The sequence below is a fragment of the Zalophus californianus genome, chromosome 12, assembly GCF_009762305.2.
Source record: "Zalophus californianus isolate mZalCal1 chromosome 12, mZalCal1.pri.v2, whole genome shotgun sequence".
NCBI classification, from domain to species: domain Eukaryota; kingdom Metazoa; phylum Chordata; class Mammalia; order Carnivora; family Otariidae; genus Zalophus; species Zalophus californianus.
In genome coordinates, this window is record NC_045606.1 from 57,050,256 (window position 1) to 57,072,419 (window position 22,164).

The following is a 22,164-nucleotide window of genomic DNA, read 5'->3' on the forward strand; positions in this document are numbered from 1 at the left end:
GGGTTGTGATGTTGGAGCGCAGGACCTGGAGGGCTGAGGTGTGGGGTGTGTGAGGAGGAACAGGGGTTTAGGTGGAGTGTTGTTTGATCTCAACAGCAGCTGTGGAATCTATATGTCAAACTCTGGACTTTACATAGAATATTTCGTCTGACTTAACCACATCCCTATTGGACAGGCACTATTATCCCCATTTTACAGATAAGAGAACTGAGGTACAGAGAAGTTAAGCAACTTACTCAAGGTCATACGACTGGCTGATGGTGGGGCTGGGATATGAAATCAAGGGTCGGACTCCCGAACTCACTGTGCCAGCCAGTGTTCTCACTTGGTGGTAGCCCTTTGCATGCAAGCCCAGTGCCTCTACCTTTCCCCCAGTCTACACATCCTGTCCCTTCCCACCCACCTTTACTCCTGACCTCACCCCGCACATTCACCTACAGTCGCCCAGCCCACGAGCACTGAATCGGGACTACCTCGGGCCCAAAACAACCCCCTGGTCCCAGAAAGCTTTGCGTTTCGCCCGAATGAAGAGCTTTTGAGCCGGGGAGCCCCGCCCCCTGCGGGCTCCTCCCACGGCCGCCGAGCCCGGGGCGGCTGTGGGCGTGTCCCCGGCGGCGGCGCCCGCGGCTCGGGGCGGGGCCTAGCTGGGGGCGGGGCCTGGTCAGGCGCTAGGCTGCAGGGTGGCCGGGCGGGCTGACACTACTTGCAGGTGGCTCCTCTTCCGCCTCTCCTGACCACCCCCAGACGCCGCGCCGGCTGCCGTGGGAGCGCCTTTGTGTCCGGCCCCGAGAGCCCGCGACGGCCGCTGCGCGCCCGGGTCCATTGTTTCGCTTCTGTCTCTTCCGGGCAGGTGCCCGCGGCGCGCGGGGCCCGCACGTGCCAAAGCGGCGGCAGGAGGGCAGGGACCCGCGGGCGCCGGCAGGGGCGTCCCGGGCGCGCGGCGCGAGATGAAGTACCTGAAGCCTTGGTGGTCGGACGGCGGCGGCCTCCTGCACCTCACCATCCTGCTGAGCTTGGCGGGGCTCCGCCTGGACGTGGACCTGGACCTCTACCTGCTGCTCCCGCCGCCCACCCTGCTCTGGGATGAGCTCCTGCTCGCTGGTGGCCCGACGAGCTCCGCCTACGCGCTCAGCCCCTTCCCGGCCTCGGGAGGGTGGGGGCGCGCGGACCAGCTGCACCCCAAAGGCCGCGAGCCGGACCCCGAGGCGGAGCCCGAGGGCCGGCTGCTTCGGGAGGTTCGCGCGCTGGGGGTCCCCTTCATTCCCCGCACCCGAGTGGATGCGTGGCTCGTGCACAGCGTGGCGGCCGGGGAAGCCGACGGGGCCCACGGGCTGCTCGGCGCCGCCGCCGCCGCCTCCTCCGCCGGAGGAGTCGGCGCCAGTGTGGACGACAGCAGCCAGGCTGCGCCGGGGGATGGCGGGGACCCCCGAGCGGCTGCAAGTAGCCCCTTGGCAGCCGGGGAAGAGGAGAAGGCACCGGCAGAACCGACGGCTCAGGTGCTGGACGCCGGCGGCCACGCGAACCAGGTAACAGGAGAGCGGGGACGCGAGCGCTGGGGGAGCTGGCCAGGAGCCCTGCAGGCTTGTGACGGACCACACCCGCTCTGCTTCCACCCTCGGCCCCTGGTGGTTGCAGTTTCGGGACCACGCTTGCCTCCCCCTTTTTGTGAATCTAAACGGAAGCTGTTAGTGCGGTTGCTATGGCTTTTAGGTGTTTGAGAAAGAAGTAGGTGAGATCATCCGTTCGGTTGTAGAGGATACCTTTCCTGTGTTTGATGGCCGTCAAGAGTAGTTCGGGGCTGCGGAGGGGAGAAGGGATGCTGGTAGTTTTCTTTCCTACGGTCTTCGTTCTGTACCTCGTGACACGGAGATGTCTTTTTCTGGAACCAGAGGATCCAAAAGAGGCCTTGGCCACAGGGAGGACGCCTTTCTCTTAACCCATGCTCCCCGGTCTAACGTGATGGCCCCTGCCCAGATTTCAACCGAGTTACAGTTCGTTTTTGCTGCTTACCCTGGATGAAGGAGCCGTGGCCAGTGTTCAGTTCCAGGCCAATTGGCAGACGGTCCTGCTGTGACCTAACCAGCCCCGGCGCCTAACGACCCTCCTCCTCCCTCTGGAACATGTGTAACTTTTTTTGTTTGTTTTTTAAGGTTTTATTTATTTGAGAGAGAGAGGGAGAAAGCAGGAGCGGGAAGGAGGGGGAGAGGGAGAGAGACAAGCAGAGGCCCCGCTGAGCAGGGAGCCCCACCCAGCCGATCCCAGGACCCCCAGACCATGACCTGAGCTGAAGTCTGTCATTTAACCGACTGTATTAACCCCAGGTGCCCCATGTGTAACTTCTCATGAGCATAAAGAAAGCAGGTACCCTGACAGTCACCTAGTGACTTAACAAGTGCCCTCTGGTTTATGGTTTCATATCCTTCGGTTTAACATCCTTTTGAAGCAAAGTTCACTGAGATTGACTGATGGAGTATCTGTGTGATGCTCCCGTTGGCTCTTGGAGTCTAAAGACACTTATTACCAATTTTTACAAAAATGCCTTACCCAGAGTTCCTTCAAAGGGACCTTTTTAGTATCTTGGCCCAAACCATAGTATTAGCAGTCGGTATCGATCAACAGGTGTTCCTTGGATGTTTTTGTGGGGTGCAATCTTATGCAAAACGGGAACTGGGGCTAGACAGGTTTGTTTGCTGCTCTTCAGAATTGCCCTGTTTGTGTAGGCAGTTGCCAGACGAGCTTCTCCACCCTCTCCCAGAGGGGTCATTGTGCCGAAGTGCTTGTGATTCACTGTTATGCAGATCTGATCCCTTCCTCTTCCTGAGGCCGGAACTAATGGGGTGGGGGTTACCGAGAGTCTCGGTGGGCTTCTGTCCAAAACAAAAATGGAAGGTTCTTCCCCCTCATTTAACCAGTCCCGACCTTCACCTGAATCTTCTGCTTCCTAAGGAATGGTGCGTGCTGCACTACGACCTTTTCAGATCCTGGAACCGGGGTATGTGTGTGTGAAACCCAATGCACCGTGCTGTGGCAGATGGCACCCTCCCCTCCTCCGCTGGATGCCACCCACCTTGCAGAGCATACCAGGGCCTGGAGGGAGTTGTAGCTGTTCGCTCTGGGAGGACTTCTTTCCCCTTCTCGGCATTACCTATTTGGCCTGGCAAACCTGCTTTGGGGGAAACTCTGGGGGCCAAGGACCGGCCACACCTCCATGGAGGGTTGAGCCCCGCTTGCCTAGGGGGGAGGATGAAGTTCATACGGGGTCAGTCTCCTGGTGTAGCCTTCCCCAGCTGGCATGTGTGGGCCTGCTGGACCGTGATAGCTGCTAGGGTGCCCTGGGTAGTTTCGTTCCGGCGATGATCCGCTGTGGAACACCTTAGAGTTTTCACAGCCAGTTCACCTTTGTTGGTAACACCTTTTAAAAAACAAACAAAAAAGCATAAGGAGCTTTTATCTGGTTGTAAGTTTGTATCTATTTGGTAATACTTTTTTTTTTTTACATCAACTTGAGAGAGGTAGGCAGGTGGGGCATCCGTCTATCCAATTTGTACTAAAGCAAAATAGAGGCCCAGCGAGGTTAGGGCACTTGGCTAAAGCCACACAGTTAATTGGTGTCAGAAGTGCAACCAGACAGAACCTGAGCTTCCTGACTCCTGTGCTAGCACATTAAGCCCCTGTGCTGTACCCAGGTTCTCCGACACAGCGTGCAGCTGGCGTGGGGTGATGCCCGCACCCCCACTCCTGACCTCAGCACCACTGCTCTCCAATGCTGGATTGACTTTTATTTTTTTTAAGATTTTATTTATTTGAGGGAGAGAGAATGAGAGATAGAGAGCACGAGAGGGAAGAGGGTCAGAGGGAGAAGCAGACTCCCTGCTGAGCAGCGAGCCCGATGTGGGACTCGATCCCGGGACTCCAGGATCATGACCTGAGCCGAAGGCAGTCGCTTAACCAACTGAGCCACCCAGGCGCCCTGGATTGACTTTTTAAAAAGCAGATTGTACCATCCGTAATACCGAGCTTACAATCTGAAACGTTGACTTGGGGGGAAAACGGCACTGGGATTTGCCGTCAGCAGACCTGGGTTTAGGTCCATCACTTAGTAATGTCAGGTGGGAGAGTGCTGCTTATTTCACGGTTTGTGCGAATTAAATGGGCAAAGCCTGCGTGAAGCGCCAGCCCAGTGCCTGGAATGTAATTGCTGTTCCTTTGCCTCTGTTCTCAAGCCACCCTCCTTGACCTGCCCCCACTCCCTCCATTCGCTTTTCTCGTTTATGAGTCCGCCCCAGTTGTTTGCTTGCTAAGGGGGTGTGGTGTGTTGCGGCCAGACCCGCCTGGTTTTGAATCCCAGCTCTGCTGCTTACAGCTCTGTGACCTTGGGCCAGTTTCTTCACCTGTCTCTGCTTCAGTTTCCTCACCTGCACAGTGGGAATCATCAAGGGTGCCCCCCACATAGGGTTGAGAATTCATTCATTCCACGTCAGAGGCTTAGAAATGTGCCGGTCACGCCTCAAAGCACTTAATAAAAGTTAGCTGCTGTTAACTTCGAAAAGAGGGAGTGCTTTGTCCTCCAGGAACATCAGAGGTTTGTGGTGTTTGTTTTTTAAATAGATAATTACGGTGGCTTATATTTGAGTTGTTGGAGATTCTGGTTGTAGAGGATAATTTTCCATAATTTTTGTACATTTGCAAAAATGTTTTGGAGTGGGGGATTTTCCAGGTATCAAAAGAGGTACTGCTTTGGTTTCATTTCTTAGTGGAGCCAATCATTATCTGAAAACAGAATCCGGAATTCCCCGGGGCAGACCTGCTTCCCTTGAAAACCACAGCCATTCACTCACAACCGATGGCGCCTGTGTTTTCAGAGTAAGGCGCGGGTTAAATGAGGACTTGAACAGTTTTTGCAGATTTGACTGTGTGAGCATATTTGAAGGTGGGTGACTGCCTGTAGCCAGCACCAGTGTTTTAGAGCACTGTCTCCACTTTGAAGCTGAGAGGCTTGTAGTCATCTCGATAATGGTTTCAAGCCCCAGAACCAGGACCCGGTGATGGGTGAGGGGTCCCATGGGACCTCGTGGGATGGACCGGGTTTCTTCCGGTCACAGGAAGAATCTGATACAATCAGGACTGGCTTCTAAGAGTAAAGGAAGAGGAAGAGCTCCTTGATTGTTAAAATTTGTTTTTCATTCATTTCAAAAGCAAAGTTAATCCCCGGTGCCTGGGCAATTGGAGATAGATGAAATTTCAAACACTTGTTTGTTTTTAACTCACAACTGTGGTACAGAGATAGTCTTAGACATTCGTACAACTCAGTAGAACGAAGTTTCAGAGGAGGCTCTTTGCTTACTTAAGGACTCGATAAAAATTCACCTGTGGTCTTGTGGTGAGGGATGGCATGCATCACTTACTAGTGTCCTAGGGCAGCAGTAATAAAATGCCACCAACTGGGTGGCTTGAACAGAAATTTACTGTCTCCCAGTTCTGGAGGTGAAAAGTTGGGAATCAGGGCTTGGTTCCTTCTGAGGCTGAGAGGGAAGCTGTTCCAGGCCTCTCTCCTAACTTCTGGTAGTTTGCTGGCAATCTTTGGTAACCCTTGGTCCTTCCCTCACTCCCTCCCATTTTAGTTTTAAGGAATCTCCACACCCAACCTGGGGCTTGAACTCACAGCCCCAAGATCAAGAGGCGACCCTTGGTTTCCACTGAGTCACCCCAGTCTCTGCCTTCATCTTCACAAGACATTCTCCCTATGTGCTCATTTGTATCCAAATTTCCCCTTTTATAAGGACACCAGTCATACTGGATTAGGGCTCACCCTGCTCATCTTAATTACATCTGCAGTGACCCAGTTTCCAAATAAAATCACATTCTTAGGTTACTGAGGGTTATGGCTTCAACATGCGGATTTCGAGGGACACAAGTCCTCATGCCCCTTTTCCTGGCAACTCATGCCCCTGTTTAGCTTGCTTAGCAAGTAGGCTGCAACAATTTCTGGAAGCATCTGGGCTAAGTGTAGGATTTGGTGTATGTTCATGAGCAAACCTGGGTTGGTTGGTTGGTTGGTTGGTTGGTTTTTTGCTGACTTCATGTGCAGCTAACCCCAAGGAACCTTACTTCCAACTTTTTGCAGTCAGTCCTTCATCTCAGTTTGTGGTTTACAGAAATCTCCCCTCTGCACTGTCGTTTTAATCATTTGGCTACTCTCCATTTTCCCCTGCTTCTCAGCTCAGAAGTCAGAGTGCAGGGTCCAGGCCCCAACTCCAGGGCAGGCCGGGCTAGTGGTCAAGTGTGCTTGGCGCTGGGGTCAGACCAACTGGGGTAGCTGCAGATCTCGGCTCCACTGGTGACTGGTCGTATGATCTGGGGCACACTTCTTAACCTGTCTGTGCCTTGGTTCCCTTATCTGTAAGAGTACCTTAACGGAGTCGTTGTGAGGATTAAAGGTGATCATACAGGTTAGCAGGTTGGTACATAGTAAGCCCTCAGTAACGTCAGCGACTGCTGTTAATTCAGCTGGGGCTGTAATGCCCCTTCCCTGATTTATTCCTGTTCATTCTCTTGCCGAGCACAGGTTTCCAAAGCTCACGTTCGTCTCTTCACTTTCATCTGGGGAGCCTCCACCAGCTCATTACCTACCTACCAATTTGACATTTTGTCATTCGAGGCTCCGCATTTGGCTTGTGTGACCTAACTCCCCAGCTGCCCTAGCTGAGCTCATCCCCCACTACCCGTGGCCTACTTTCCACCTCAGACTTTCTCCCTTCCTTTTCCCCACACAGCCCCATGCTTTCCCATGCCTAACTCTCTGTTAACCTGTGCCCAGAATGGCATCCTTTCATTCCTTCCAAGTTTTTTATTGTTAAATTCTCAGACTCATCTCAACTATCACCACCTCATCTACAAGCATTTCCCGTTCTTTCCTTCGAGTCCTGTCAAGCCCTGTCACACCATGTACTATTTCATCTATGGGCCTTGGCACGCTCTACTTGGAACCGCAGTGTCTTGAACATGGAAACTGGGTCTTCATTCTAACCTGGAGGGTAGCAGCAGAGACAGGGTTAAGAGCAGACGCCCGCCCAGCTGGCCTCAGCTGAGCACTCCTCATCTGTCCCCCGCATCGGCCTTGCAGAACTTCCAGGATCCCGTGAGCTTGAGTGTGTCTTGGGTCATTCAGGGTAGAGTCCCAACTAGAAAGTAGGTCAGATCTGAAATCCTGATAGGCTGTCTGAGCATTTAATGCCAATTTGAGTGGATGGAGGCCATGGAAAGCTTTCAGGTTGGCATTGGAATGAATCAGGTGGTGAAACTTAGGATTGCCTAAAGTTATATAGCAAGTTAGTGACCTTACCCAGAATAGAACAAGCCTCCCACCCACTACAAAACTGTGCAAACTTGTGAAGACACACTTCTCCCATCTGTGGCAGCCTTTTGATACAAAAAAGTTATTCTCAGAATCTAGTTGTTAAGGATCTGTGTGAATTTTCAAATATGCTTCTGGGTAGCCGAAGCTGGCTGCGGCTCAGGCACACCCCTGGGTCGGTTCTGGTTCAGTTGCCGATAGTGGTTGGCAGAGTCTGGACAGTGCATAGAGGTGAAGCATAGCTTTTTGAGGTTGGACAGAACTGGGTTCCCATCGGCATCAGAGAGCAGAACCAGTATAATCAGTATGCGTGTGTATGTGTACATGTACGTGCCTCTATCTATTTCAGAGATTAATTTCAACTGGCCGATGTGATCTTGGAGGCTGGCAGGTCCAAACTCTAGGGTAGCTGGAAACTCTGGACGGGCGCTGATGCCACAGGCTTGAGGCAGAATTTCTTCCTCAGTGAAACCTCTGTTTTGCTCTTAAGGTCCTTCCACTGGTTGGATGGGGCTCACTCAGATTACCAAGATTGTCTCTTCCTGAAAGTCACTTGATTGGGAACTTGGTTGACTAGCTGTTAACCCCATGTCCCGAATACCATCCTGGCAGCGACACCTGGGTGAGTATTTAATTGCACAACCAAGAGCAGCAGCCTAGCCACTTGGACACACAGAACCAACCCTCACACCGCCCCAGCTCCATCTCTTCCGGACAGCCTCTGTGAGCCTTGGTTTCCGAATTGTAGGAGAATATTAACCTGTGTCTGGGAGAGTTCTTAGGAGGATTACATCACGCCGTCTGTCAGAGGGCTGGTACAGGTCCCGGCATGTTACTAGATGTGTAACAGAATTTGCTCTGATTGCCTCAGAGCTGGGGGTCGAATCTCCAGGGAACCACTGTCCTCTGGAGGACAGTATCAGACTGCTAGGTCATGCTGGGAACCTGCTTTGGTGTAGAAAGAGGAACCCTTCTCTCCGTGAGGGGGAAATCATGCTGGAAATGGTTGAGTGCATTGGGGATGTCCCATGCTGAGATCACACTGAGGGAAGAACACGATGGGCAACTCAAATATTTGAAGAGCTGTTATGTAAAGGAGGCCTTGAAATTGTTGAGGAGGCAGACCCTGAACCTGAAGGCTCATCTAAAGGAGGAACCCCCCCTTTTTTTTTTTTAAGGTAGGCTCTACACCTAGGCTGGGGCTTGAACTCACAACACTGAGATTAAGAGTTGCATGCTCTCAGGACTGAGCCAGTGAGGCGCCCCTTTCGTAGCCTTTCTTAAGAGCTGAGTTTCTTGGGGTGCCTGGGTGGCTCAGCCAGTTAAACGTCTGCCTTTGGCTCAGGTCATGATCTCAGGGGGCCTGGGATTGAGCCCCACATTGGGCTCCCTGCTTAGCGGAGAGTCTGCTTCTCCCTCTGCCTGCCGCTGCCCCCGCCCCCCCCCCCCCCCCCCGCTTGTGTTCTCTTGCTCGCTTTCTCTCTCAAAAAAATTAAATCTTAAAAAAAATAAAAGAGCTGAGTTTCTGCAAGGGTGATCCAGTGAATGCATCAGTTACTGAGTTGCCTGTTAAAATGCAGATTTGGGGGCCCACCCCAGACGGGCTGAACTAGAGCCTCTCAGGTGGGGCCTGGGAGTCTGCAGTTTACCTGACCTCCCAGTGATCCTTGCACCAGCCCAAACCTGCCCTCAGCCATAGTGCTTCTCTCCTGGGGCCCCCAGTATTCCACAACCCCTGCATGGAAGGGGGGCCTATCTGGCTGAAAGCCTGCCCTTCTGTGAATTTAAGGCCCAGAACAGCTAAAGGCCTGGGCAGCAGGGCCAGAGCTAGTGGTCTGGTTTACCAGGTGTTTCCAAGCTGAAGCCACATCTGTCTAGTTCCCTGCTGGAGCATGGGGAACTGGCTTGCCAAGAAACTAATAATGAGTGCAGAACTTCAACAGTCGGGTTAGGCGTGCTGACTCCACACACAGGTGAAAATCCATGTAGAACTTCTGACTCCCCCAAAACTTAACCACTAATAGCCTACTGGTAACTGGAAGAGTCGATGGCACATACTCTGTAGGCTACACGCGCTACACTCTGTGTCCTTGCAGTAAAGGAAGCTTGAGGAAATACAGTACAGGACTGTAGGAAATCCACATATACGTGGACCTGGCACAGTTCAAACCTGTGTTCAAGGGTCAACGGTAGCTTTGCACAGAAAGGCAGTTCAAAGCTCTTGCTTAAGTTCTAAAACAGGCAAAACCAAGGTAGAAATAATCAGAATAGGAGAGAACTTTCTAGGCAGGTAAAAATGTTCTGTGTCAAGTAGAGATGTGAGATAAGTGGGTGCCTCCATTGATCAAAATTGCACAGCTAAGGTTTGTGCATCCCCGCCTGTGTAAATCCCGCCTAAACACCGTGATGGAATAGTTCTGCGGGACAAGGGGTGGTTATTGATGATAGAAGCATGGCGGCAAGCTGATGGTGGCTGAAACTGGGTGATGGATACCCGGAGGGTTTACTAGAGCTTGTTTTCTGCTTATTTTATGTGTTTGAAATGTTCGATAGTAAAGAAAATACAAAAACATCATGCGTTTTGAGGCCCACTTGGCCTGCCTTGCCTGTCGGGGTAAGCCAGCAGAAAATAAATGAATCGTAACTGCATTTCTACTGCCTACCTCCGCACTCCCCTAGCCCCTCAGCCTGCACGGAGGGGCCACTTGGCATGAGGAACAGCACCTTTTAAAGTGAGAGCCTGTGAGTTGGTGCTCGTGCCCTTGTGGCATAGGTGCAGAGGCTCCTATTTAGAGACACTGCTTATTTCTATACTTCTAGTGGGCAGTCACATCGAATGACTTGGTGTTAGCCCTGTGGAGCATTCCTGCCAACTGTCCAGCTGCCTCCTCCCGCCTCCAGGGGCTTTATACAGGAGGTTAGACTCTAGCACGTGTTGTGACGGAAAATTCTCCAGCATCTGTTCCAAGTGGAGAGAATGGGGCCTCGGGAAATGGGACCTCCAGGCGCTGTTGTCTAGCTTTAACAGTTGAAGTTCATGGCCGGTCTTGGTCTGTCCATAACAGCCCCCACCCTACCCCCTTATTTTTTTATTTTTTTAATTTACTTATTTGACAGAGAGAGACACAGCGCGAGAGGGAACACAAGCAGGGGGAGTGGGAGAGGGAGAAGCAGGGGGAGTGGGAGAGGGAACACAAGCAGGGGGAGCGGGAGAGGGAGAAGCAGGCTCCCCACTGAGCAGGGAGCCCGACGTGGGACTCGATCCCAGGACCCCGGGACCATGACCTGAGCCGAAGGCAGACGCTCAATGACTGAGCCACCCAGGCGCTCCTCTACCCCCTTATTTTGAAACGAATCCCAGACATCGTTTCTTGTGATTCCTGTGCCAGTTCTTTGCAGGGACTTAGCAAAGAGAAGAGAAAAGCCCAGCTGTGCCCTGGTCTTACGCTCCCCACTACCTTCGTTGACTCAGAAAAACTTCTGTAAGGATTTCCGTACATATCCCTAAAATAGAAGGACTCTTCTAATAGAGGATAACCATTAACACCCCTAAAAAAGAATCAGCTATAATTCTTCAATGTCACCACATTTCCAGTCAGTATTCAAGTTCCCCCGAACGCTCCGGGAGTAGCCTTCGCACGGTTGGTCTGTTGGACTCACGGCGCAGACAAGATCCACACCCGGCTGGAAGCCAGCTGTGTGTGCGGGGAAAGTGATGCTCATGCCGCCAGGGGCTTCATTTCCCCAGTGGGGTCAGCCCGTCCCAGCGCGGAGCCAGTGGCGGTGCAGGCAGGGTCCTGGCGGGAAGCAGAATCTCCCCCTCGATGGCTCCCGTGAAGGGACTTAATGAATGACTTTTTATAGGAGCAGATGGGGGTGTTAGAGCGCCCAGAGACCCGCCACTGGGCGGGGTGGGGGCGGGGAGGCTTGAAAGTGTTACCAGAGCCCAGTGAGGAGGGTGAGGAGGGTGCAGTCATGGAAGATCAAGGGGGAGAGATGCTCTGGTCTCCAGCCTCTGCCTCCCCCTGGTGAGCCCAGCTGGAAGCCAGCCTGCTCGGAGCCCCAGAGCTTGGCAGGGGACAGCTTCTGCGGGCACATCAGCTGCAGAGGCCTGCAGCCAAATCCTGCTTCTGTCGCTTCAAAGCTGTGTGACCTAGGCCAAGTTGCTTAACCTCTCTGGGCCTCCGCTTCCTCCTCTGTCACAGGAGGTAACAATAGTACCTATCTTACAGGGATGCTGAGCCGCTTAAAGGAGATCATGTATGGGGTGCCTGGCCCCCAGCGAGTGCTCAATGAATGGGAGCTATAATTATTATAAACTGCTATTAAAACCCCCCCGGGCCAAATAGGACACAGCCTCTCTTTATCTGGCTCCTTGTTTCTCTCGAGACCTGATGACTCCAGCTTGCCTCCAGCCAAGAGACAGGCCTCACAATTCTTTGGCCTTTACCCCTCTCCCTCTGATGTCATGCTTCTCGTAGGCAACACATTGTTCTTTGTCTTTAAAGGTTCATCCAGCCCTAAAGGTCAAAGCAGGCCTCAGTCTTGTTCCTCCCCCAGAAGCATAAGCGAAAGGCCCAGTTAAGCCAGCTGGGACTGTCCACAAAGACTTTTTTCAGGGTCAAGCTCTGCATCACACTCTTCAGGTCCCAATACATTATAGTGAGTACAGACTTGGGAATCACGTTGCCAGTTATCAGGAGCTTCAGAGAGTCAGCAGAAAGAGAAGAGCCCAGCTTTGCTCCCCGCCTCCACTGACTCAGAAAACTTGTGTGCAAGGTCTGCTCCTTCATGTTGGTGGCAGAGGTGAATAACAGCTGGAGGACAGCTTTTCGTAAGTTTCCAGCCCCTCGGGAGGGAAAAGATCCAAATAATTGTAGTTTTAGATAGGATAGGATAAGTGTCAGAAGAGAAAATCCAGTAGCCACTGTGTTTGAGAGACAGGAGGACCAAGTTTTAGTTGAGGGGCCCAAATGGCATGGTCTGGACCCGTGCAGAGGAAGAGATGAGTCGCCTCCCAGCCGAGAGGGCTGTGATGGGGAGGACCTTTCCAGCAGGTGCCAGTTCAGTCCAAGTCACTGGATTTTTAGCTGTGATTCTTCAGGGCGGCAACTCACAAGTTCACGACGGCTTCCTATGGTGAGCATGGAAACTTTTTTTTTTTTTTTCTTTTTGAGTCTCAACCCCACAAAAGTAAAAATCACCTACACACAAATAAAAAGTAACTTAATGACGGGTTTGGCTGACCCATTCTTTAAATTAAGAGCATGGCCCATAAATCTCCAGTATATACAACAGTACTTGTAAAGCACATATGCTCTGTATCTCAGCTCCATGTCACCGGGTGGAGAAAAACCAGAGGAGACGTGAGCAAAGATAAGAATTCCTGGTACCAGGGCCTGTATCGCTTTCTCTTGAATTTCTGATGGAGCGGCCAGCAGTTAGTCATTAATTGCAACTCTTCAGAATTGCAGAGTAGAAAGAGTAGTAATTAATATAACATCTTAAATGTATAAAGTGCTTTCTCTCAACTAATTCCTTAAAATGTGAATTAGAAAATATCTTTTCACTTCAACAGACAAGGAAACAGAGGGTCAGAGTGGCCCAAGGCCATACGGCTGATCAGAGTAGGATGGGCCTTTTTACTCAGCCATTTCTGGATCTGAGCCCTCCATAGGGCTTTTTTTTTTTTTTTTTTTAGATTTTATTTATTTTGAGAGAGAACGAGCACATGGGGGTCGGGGTAGGGGGAGGGGAAGAGGCAGAGGGAGAGAAAGAATCTCAAGCTGACTCCATGCTGAGCACGGAGCCGCACCGGATCTTGCAGCCCTGAGATCATGACCTGAGCGAAATCAAGAGTCGGACTCTTAAAGGGCTGAGCCACCCAGGCGCCCCTCCATAGGGCTTTCAAGGCTGTGCAAATTAATACTACAAATACGACACGCCTTTTTGTACTTTCTAAATAGAAATGTTATAATATCATCCTCTACACCTCCCTGCCTTGAGATCCGGTCTCCTTTCTTCCCGCCAAGATACAATTATTAACTGTGATGTCACAAATTGGGTTCCCTGGGAGGGGAACTCTGAGATCACGTTAGGTGTGCGGGATGATTCTAAGGGAGCAACCACAGGCACTACATCTAGGGAAGGGAGGACAAGAAATCAGGATTGGACAGAAGCAGAAGTCTAGCTCGATGCAGGCTAAGGAAACCAGGAGCTTTGGGGCTAACGTGGTTCATCACAGTTGTCCCACTTTGGGCCAAGATGGCCAGGCCTTCATACCCTCCCTGCTCAGTCACGGGATGTGGGTGCCCAGGGAAGGGTGTGCCCTTAGGGGGAGTGGCTGTCAGCAGTTGAGGCCTTCTTAAAGGCACAGCTGGAGGCTCTCTGCCCACCAGTCCTTCCTTGAGGGTAGTCTGGGTTACACAGCTCCACGTGTGGTACACTGACCCAGGGAAAATTCTTCACATTCGTCTCTTCTCATGATCCGTTTCTGTTAGCTTTGCAGCAGCTGCCAATAAATGATAGTTGAATGAATGAGTGAAGAGCCAGCCAGGGAAACACTGAATACCTAAGGCAGTGCATGTTGAAGCATCTCTCTTCCCCACATCTGTGAAATTCCATCTGCCACCAAGATTCTTTTTTTTTTTTTTTTTTTAAGATTTATTTGACAGAGAGAGCACAACCACTGAGCAGGGAGCCCGATGTGGGGCTCGATCCCGGGCCCCTGGGATCATGACCTGAGCTGAAGGCAGACGCTTAACCGACTGAGCCACCCAGGTGCCCTGCCATCAAGATTCTTGATGGTCACCAGTCTCCTCTGTCCCCTGTGGCCTCACAGACAGGGTGACCATGTGGGACAGTCTTAGTTTGTGCCTGTGGTCCAGCTTAATTGTTAATAGCACCATCTTACCTTTTCAGAAGTGGCCTGGTTTGGGGGATAAATTCTGTAGCCACTTTCATAGACCTTTGGAGAGTCAGAACCGGCAAGGGCCCTCTCAAGAGCCTAGGTAGGTACTCACCACTGAAGGGAAGCGCTCCATGTCTCACCACCGGCCTCTCCTACCTCCCTCTCCTACCTCCCTCTCTCTGTGGCCGGAGAGGAGGAAGAAATACCTGCAGGCAGCATGGCTCAAATCCCTGTTCCAACCGTGACTTTCCTCCCTTGTCTCCTTCAGCTAGCTCCTCATGCCTCCATCTTGAAGGGTATTCAGAAACCCTCTTACATGTAGACTCTGTGTCCCCCAACTTGAATCTAGAGCACTGCATCTACTGTCTTCATGTCACCACTTGCTTCATGGGTACATTGAGAGCTCCAAGATTATTGCCACCTAATGAGCTGCATTTTTAACCTTTTAATTAACAAAATATTAAGAAACAAATCCAGAGTAGGTAGGGTATGAGGAAGTGGATATATTCAAATACCATTGAGCCTTTTTGGAGGGCTCTTTGGCATACCCCATGAAAGAAGGTCTTTGTTTTGTTTTAAGATTTTTATTCGAGAGAAAGAGCATAAGCATGAGCAGCAGGGAGGGGCAGGCAGAGGGAGAAGCAGACTCGACCTGGGACTCAATCCCAGGACCCTGGCATCATGACCTGAACCCAAGGCAGACGCTTAAACAACTGAGCCACCCAGGCACCTCCCCATGAAAGAAGTTGAAAACAACGTCAGCATAATTTTTTAAAAAAGTTAAAAAATACAGGGCGCCTGGGTGGCTCAGTTGGTTAGGCGACTGCCTTCGGCTCATGTCATGGTCCCGGAGTCCTGGGATCGAGTCCTGCATCGGGCTTCTTGCTCAGTAGGCAGTCTGCTTCTCCCTCTGACCCTCTTCCCTCTCATGCTCTCTATCTCTCATTCTCTCTCTCTCAAATGAATAAATAAAATCTTAAAAAAAAAAAAGTTAAAAAATACACACTGGTGCGGGCAGAATTCAAGAAGAAATCTTTGAGACTTTCCAGTAGGGAGTTCTGTTACATAAAGTTTCCCAATTTTTTTTTTTTTTTTCAAAACCAGCACAGCAATTATCCTAAAAAAACACATCAGAGAAATCTAAGAATCACTCTTACACCTATTCATGCAGAATACTAAATAAAATATTAGCAAGGCATACCAAAAATTTGATGCAAAAAGCATTTTTACTGTTTATATTAATTTTACCCATTGTTGACAAATTGTTGCAAATTTAATGGCTTAATACAAGGATTTATTATTCCACAGCATCTGTGGGTTAGAAATTCTGTAGCCGCTTGCCTGGGTGGTTCTCATTTTTTTTTTTTTTTTTTAAAGATTTTATTTATTTATTTGAGAGAGAGAATGAGAGAGAGAGAGAGAACATGAGAGAGGGGAGGGTCAGAGGGAGAAGCAGACTCCCTGTTGAGCAGGGAGCCCGATGCGGGACTCGATCCCGGGACTCCAGGATCATGACCTGAGCCGAAGGCAGTCGCTTAACCAACTGAGCCACCCAGGCGCCCCTGGGTGGTTCTCATTAAGGGATTCATGAGATTGTAACTAGGGTGTTGGTTGTGCTTATCTGAAGGCACGATGAAGCTGGAGGATCCACTTCCAAGATGGATCCGTGTTGACTGTTAGCAGGAAGCCTCAGTTCTTTGTCAAGTAGGCCTTTCTGCAGAGAGCTTGATCTTACAACACAAGCAATGGCTATTGCTAGAACAAGTGATAGTGAGCCAGGAAGAAACCAGGGCTCTAACCATCACTTCCACCTGACTTGTTGGGAATAGTTCACTAGGTTTTTAGCCCCCAGCAAGGGGAGGGGAATTAAGCTTTATGTCTTGAAGAAAAGAGTCAAATAATTTGTGGACATATTTTAAAATCCTTTTAATATTCAGTATCCACTTCTACTTTTTTTAAAAATACCCTTAAAAATTAAGGATAGGTATTCCCACTACTAAATCCTCAAATACAATCTTGCATCTACTTCCTACTCCTTATCTTGAAATAAAGGCTTTAACTTGTTTCTGCATCAGCCCTGCCCCCTGTACTGTGGGGTCCATCCTCTATTGCCTTCTGGAGGACCTTGCTTTACTGTTACCCTTTCTCCTACATCATTCCCTTACAAATGTACTCTAGTTTCTCTCATCTTCAAAACAAAACACTACTCTGCCCCATGTATTCATTCATTTCATAGCCAGCGTTCCTGAACAGTTGTCAGTATGCTGTTTCTAGTTTGTCAGCTCCCATTTACTCTTCTACACAGTATCACTGGCTTCTACCCTAAATTGATTTTTTGAAGGCCACCAACAACTAACTTTCTTTTTTTTTTTCTTTCTTTTCTTTCCTTTCCTTTCTTTCCTTTCTTTTCTTTCTTTTTCTTTCAGATTTTATTTATTTGACAGAGCACAAGCAGGGGGAGCAGCAGAGGGAGAGGGAGAAGCAGGCTTCCCCCACTGAGCCTGATGTGGGACTTGATCCCAACCCTGGGATCATGACCTGAGCCGAAGGCAGACGCTTAACTGAGGACTTTTCTGTCCTTACCTTGTATAACCTCTGAGCAGCATTCAACACCATCAACCACTCCATCCTTCTTGAAACACTCTCAGATTCTGAGACATTGCTGTCCTCTGGCTTCCCCCTGTACCTCACTTCCTGTCCTCTTCAGAGTCTTGGCTGGCTCCTCTGCCTGACCGCAGAATGTTGTGGTTCCTTGGGACCCCCTGCTGAGCCCCTTCCCTTTGCTTTGTACTCTCTTGCTGGAATCCTGTGGGGTTTTGTTGTTGATGTGTTCCCAGTTTATACCTCCAGTTCAAACATTCACTCTGAATTCCAGATTCTCATCTCACCAGTGTAATGGACATTTCTACTGGACTTTTCACATCTCAAATTTAACATATCCACAATGGAAGAACTCACTGTTTCCCCTGTTCTCTCCATAACTGTCTGCCAAGTTATTCAAGCCAGAAATCTAGGAGTCATCCTTCATTCTTCTCTTTACTTTATCTCCCATTTCCTGTCTGTCAGCAAGCCCTGTGTATTCTTTCTCCACAGTACATGGATTCTTCCACTTCTCTTTCCATTACCACCACTCTCTTCCAGATTCTCCTCTACTCTCCCTTAACTTACTGCAGCAGCCCCCTCACTGGTGTCCCCACCTCTACTCTTGAATTTCTACAGACAGGATGGGAGGAGGGGAGTAAAAATGATCTTGTGCTGTTAACAATAAGAAAAAGACTAACACCCCAATAAAAAAAATGGGCAAAGGCTATAAACAGTTCACAGAAAAGGAAATACAAATGCTTTAAAGCTTGTGAAAAATGTTCAACCTCACTCAATAGGAGAAAGTAAAATTACAATGAGATACCAATTTTCATCTATCAAATTAGCACGTTTATCCACTGTGGGTAGGAATTTGAATTACCACAAACATTTTTGGAGGGCTATTGGGTAGAATCCATCAAATAAAAAATGCACTTATCTGGTGATCCAGCATAAATTTTAGAAATTTATTCTACTTGCACATATATGCAAAGAAGTATGGATGAGACGTTTTAATAGTTAGAAATATTGGAAACAAGTAAATATTAAGAAACTAAGGAAATATGGTAACAGGCACATGAGTAAACTGTTTGGAGGTTATCTGTGCCTTCAGTGCATTCCTTTCTTCACACAGCTCTGTTTCTTCAGATCTCAGCTCAAATATCACCTCTCCTGAGAGCCCTTCCCTGGCCATGCTCTAAAGGAGATCTCTTTCACTTGCCATCGCTTGCAGTTATTTTGTTAGTTCACTTGTATTTCTGGCTCCCTCCCTTTAAATGAAAACTCTGAAGGGGCAAACTGAATGTATTTTTTCACTCTTGTATTCCCAGCATCTAGTGTAGTGTGTTTGGCACTCAGTATGTATTAATTGAATGAGTGACTAAAAAAATTGTTGAATCTCAAATCAAAGTCCATATGTTATCCTTATTGGTGAACCATTAAAAGCATTCCCATTAAGGTCATGAGCAGGATGAGAATGCGTCAGGTATGATTATGATTTAAAGGTGTATTCGGTCGTCATCCCCCTTTCTGGCCCAGAGCTCCCAAAACTGTTGGTTTCCTAAAAGTTAAGAGCAGTGGGAGCATCTTTTGCTATATACTATTTGGTCTTTTGTCTTCAGTTCTTAAAATATCTCCAGAGCCATAAAGGTAAAAGGAGTGTCTTGTTATTTATAACAAGCCCCTTGCAACCACTCTTGATTTATGTTAATGAGGTGACTTTTGGAAAGTCCCTAAAGGTGGGGTGCCAGGGGAATTAGCCAGATGATTAGACGGTTGGAACTTTCAGCTCCTACCTCTCAGACCTCTGGGGAAACAAGAGCAACTGGAGATTGAGTTGATGATTTATTCAGTCATGCCTACATGATGAAGCCTCCATAAAAACCCTGAGGGGTAGGGTTCAGAGACCTTCTAAGCTGGCGAACACATGGAGGTACTGCAAGAGTGGCATGCCCTGTGTGTGGAACCTCTGTGCCCCTTCGCACGGAACTTGCTCTGTGCACCTGGTTGTTCCTGAGTTAAGTCTTCTATAATAAAAGTCACCTAGTAAGTAAGATTTTTTTCTTGAGATCTGTGAGCCACTCAAGCAAATTAAACCCAAGGGAGGGGGTCGTTGGAACTTCCAATTTATAGCCAGTTGTTCTGAAGCACAGGTGACAACCTGGACTTGCACTTGGCATCTGAAGGGAGGTGAGTGGGCAGTCTTGTGATACTAAGCCCTTAACCTGTGGGATCTGACGCAATCTTCAGGTAGGTAGCGTCAGAATTAAGTTATAGGACGCCCAGCTGTGTTGCAGAATTGCTCGGTGTGTGGAAACACACACACATCTAGTGTCGAATGAAGTAGTGTAGTAGTAAGGTATCAAGAGTAGACACAACAGTAGTGTTTTCTTTGAATCGGTATCACCATTATTATTGAATATTATTCTGAAAGCATAACCAAAGCAATTAGGCAAGAAAATGAAATCTGAAATTTTAATGTCAGAAGAGGTGAAAATAATAAAGCAATTGATAGGACTACTGTACACTTTGGGGAGAAAATACAGATTAACAGAAGATTTAATGGAAGAATAATTCTGGGTCAACCTTTTGCTATTGCTTTGACTAAAGTGATTTTGCCATGTATAGATTTTTAGGGCAACTCATTAGTGAGATATAATTTCAAACTTTAAAAAAGTTGCAAGAATAGTATATATCCTTTATATATAGTTATATATAGAGAGTTATATATATAGAAAATCTATATATATATATATATATATATATATATATATATAGTTACCTGTTTTGCATTTTGCCCCATCTGACTTCTCTATTTTGTAATTATAGCTAGCTATCCATCTATACATAATTCTTTTTGTTGGGAAACATGTAAGAGTGAATTAAAGCCATTTTGTCCCTCAATATCCAAATACTTAAGTGCATATTTATCAAAATTATCAAAATCAGGAAACTAACGTAAATCTAAGACTATTACATAATCCATCCATATTCACATTTTATATATTGTCCCAGAAATGTCCTATATAATACTTTTTCCTCCTAGATCAGCATCTAACCCAGGATCACACATTATGTGCCAAGTCTCTGTCACATTTATTTATTTATTTATCTATTTATTTATATATTTGAGAAGATAGAGCAAGAGCAAGGAGGAGAGGCAGAGGGAGAGAGAGAAGCAGACTCCCCACTGAGCAGGGAACCTGACATGGGGCTCCATCCCAGGACCCTGGCATCATGACCTGAGCCGAAGGCAGATGCTTAACCAACTTAGCCAACCAGGCGCCCTGCTCACTTTTAATCTGGAAAAGTTCCTCAGCCTTGGATTTCTTGACCTAGATTTTGGAAGAGCATCAGTCAGTTGTTTTGTAAAATGGCCCCATTTTTCATTTATTTTTGATGTTGCCTCGTGATTGAGCTGAGATTATGAATTCTGGGCAGGACTAAGAGGCATATGACGATGTTGGTTTATTTCTGTTTGTGATGATGGATTTTACCACTTGATTGAGGTGGTGTTCGCCATATTTCTCCTGTAGTGTCACTATTTAAATGTTTCTCATCAAACTTACTCCCTAGTTTTAGCATCCATTGATGATTTTCTAACCCCATCATTCTCCTGTATTCATTAGTTGCATTCTACTGTAAGAAATTTTTTCCCTCATTTACTCGTTTATATTCAAATGAACTCATTGATTATTCTATTTAACTCATTTTGTTTAATGGGTTATTATTATAAGGTATGATTTTTAACCCAATTTCTGCTTCTTGTAAAGTAAGTCGTGCTCATACAGAATTTCTCTACAGTCAGTTGGCCTCTTCCAGAGCATTTAGGCAGGCCGTTACCAAACTCTCAAAGTTTTCCCCTCCAAAAAAAAAAAAAGCTTCCCAGACTAAAGTTTGCTTGGTTTCCTTATGGGCTTTATCCAGGCCTGTGTTATTAGCTACCTGTTCCCTCTGTTTCGTTTGTGTAACATGATATAACATAGTCTCATTTTTGCAAGTTCATATGTTGTATTAACTCACATACTACACATTAATGAAAGGTACCTTGCTTCATGGCTCTAAAATAGATCAATTTAGTTTAGAAGCTCCTGTGCCCACTGACAGCAAATTTATAAACAAAGTTAGCTGCCTCAGGATTCCAGAATTTTGGATTTGATTATCTTGAGGCTTAACAAAAGAAACCTTGCCTTGGCAAAATATAGACATTGAAAGACTGATGACCAGTCACTTCTTCCTTTCCCCAAATTTAGATAGGAATCAGAATTGTAATTGCAGGAAAGAGCAAGACAAAGGCAGCTCACCCACTGGAAGTAAATCCCTACCAAAAGTCTTCAGATGCTGTGTCTGGGAGTTCATCTATTCAACAAGTATGCCTAGTAAGGGTCTACCATGTGGCAGGTTCTGGGGTAGGCAGTGTGCATGCAGGAACTAAACAGAGCCTCTACCCTCAAGAAACTAGCATTCTAGCGGGATAGATGACAAATACATTCAGCTGGTGCTAAATGCTATGAAAAAAAGCAAGGGACATTGATGGGAGAGATGCCTTTTTTTTTTTAATAATAAAAGTAAGATGGTAATATTTGAATAGAGATGTTAAGCTTCAAAGTCATGGGGCTGGGGCTGGGGCTGGGGATGTGAACAGAGTAAGAGCCCTACAAGCAGAAGGAACAGCAAACACAAGCTGAAAGGTGGGAGAGTGCCTGCTGTGCCTGAGGCTTAGCTGAAGAATCATCCACAAAGAGTAGTTGGTGAGGAAGGATAATAGAGAAGGTACCTGGATGCCAGGTAAAAAACCTGTTTCCAGGAGGAGGGAGTAAGGAAGGGAAGTGTTGCTGATGGGTCTAGTAAGGTGAGCGTGGAGAATTGGGAAGACCCTGTTGAGATGTTTCAAAATTCCCACTGGAGTAGGTTCAAGAGAGAATGCAGAGTCCAGATGACTCTTTGGAGGATTATGCTCTAAAAGGACCAGAAAAATGAAATGGGATCGAGAGAGTAGTATGGGATACCAAGGGAGAGATTTTTAAAGATGAGAGGTATTTTAGGTTAGTAGACTGGTGAGAGTAACCAGACAAGAGACACTGGATGCAGAAGACAGCGCCCTTGAGCACAAGAGCAGGGTTGTGCACAGAGACTGGCTGAAAAAGGAACAAGACCAACACCGCATCAGGTTAAGTACAGTGAACAGAGAAGCAAGTAAAACCAAGCGGGCCGCTAGCACGTCAGTTTCCTTTTTCTGCTCGTTTTGATTTATCTCCTCGCTTCTGGCATCTGTAGATTTTACATTTCACTTCATGTGTTTTTAAGTGCTTGTTTTTTA

The 22,164-nt window shown here is 48.0% G+C and overlaps 1 protein-coding gene across 2 annotated transcripts in view; it reads left to right on the forward strand.

The window, feature by feature from the left end:
- Positions 1–817: 817 nt before the first annotated feature.
- Positions 818–22,164, forward strand: part of NFE2L3 (nuclear factor, erythroid 2 like 3) — a 32,257-nt gene continuing 10,910 nt past the window's right edge. For both annotated transcript variants that reach the window (XM_027573612.2, XM_027573613.2), the window contains exon 1: positions 818–1,526. In XM_027573612.2, the coding sequence (XP_027429413.1) occupies positions 948–1,526 (579 nt within the window). In that variant the 5' untranslated portion in view covers positions 818–947. The remainder of the gene's footprint in view (positions 1,527–22,164) is intronic.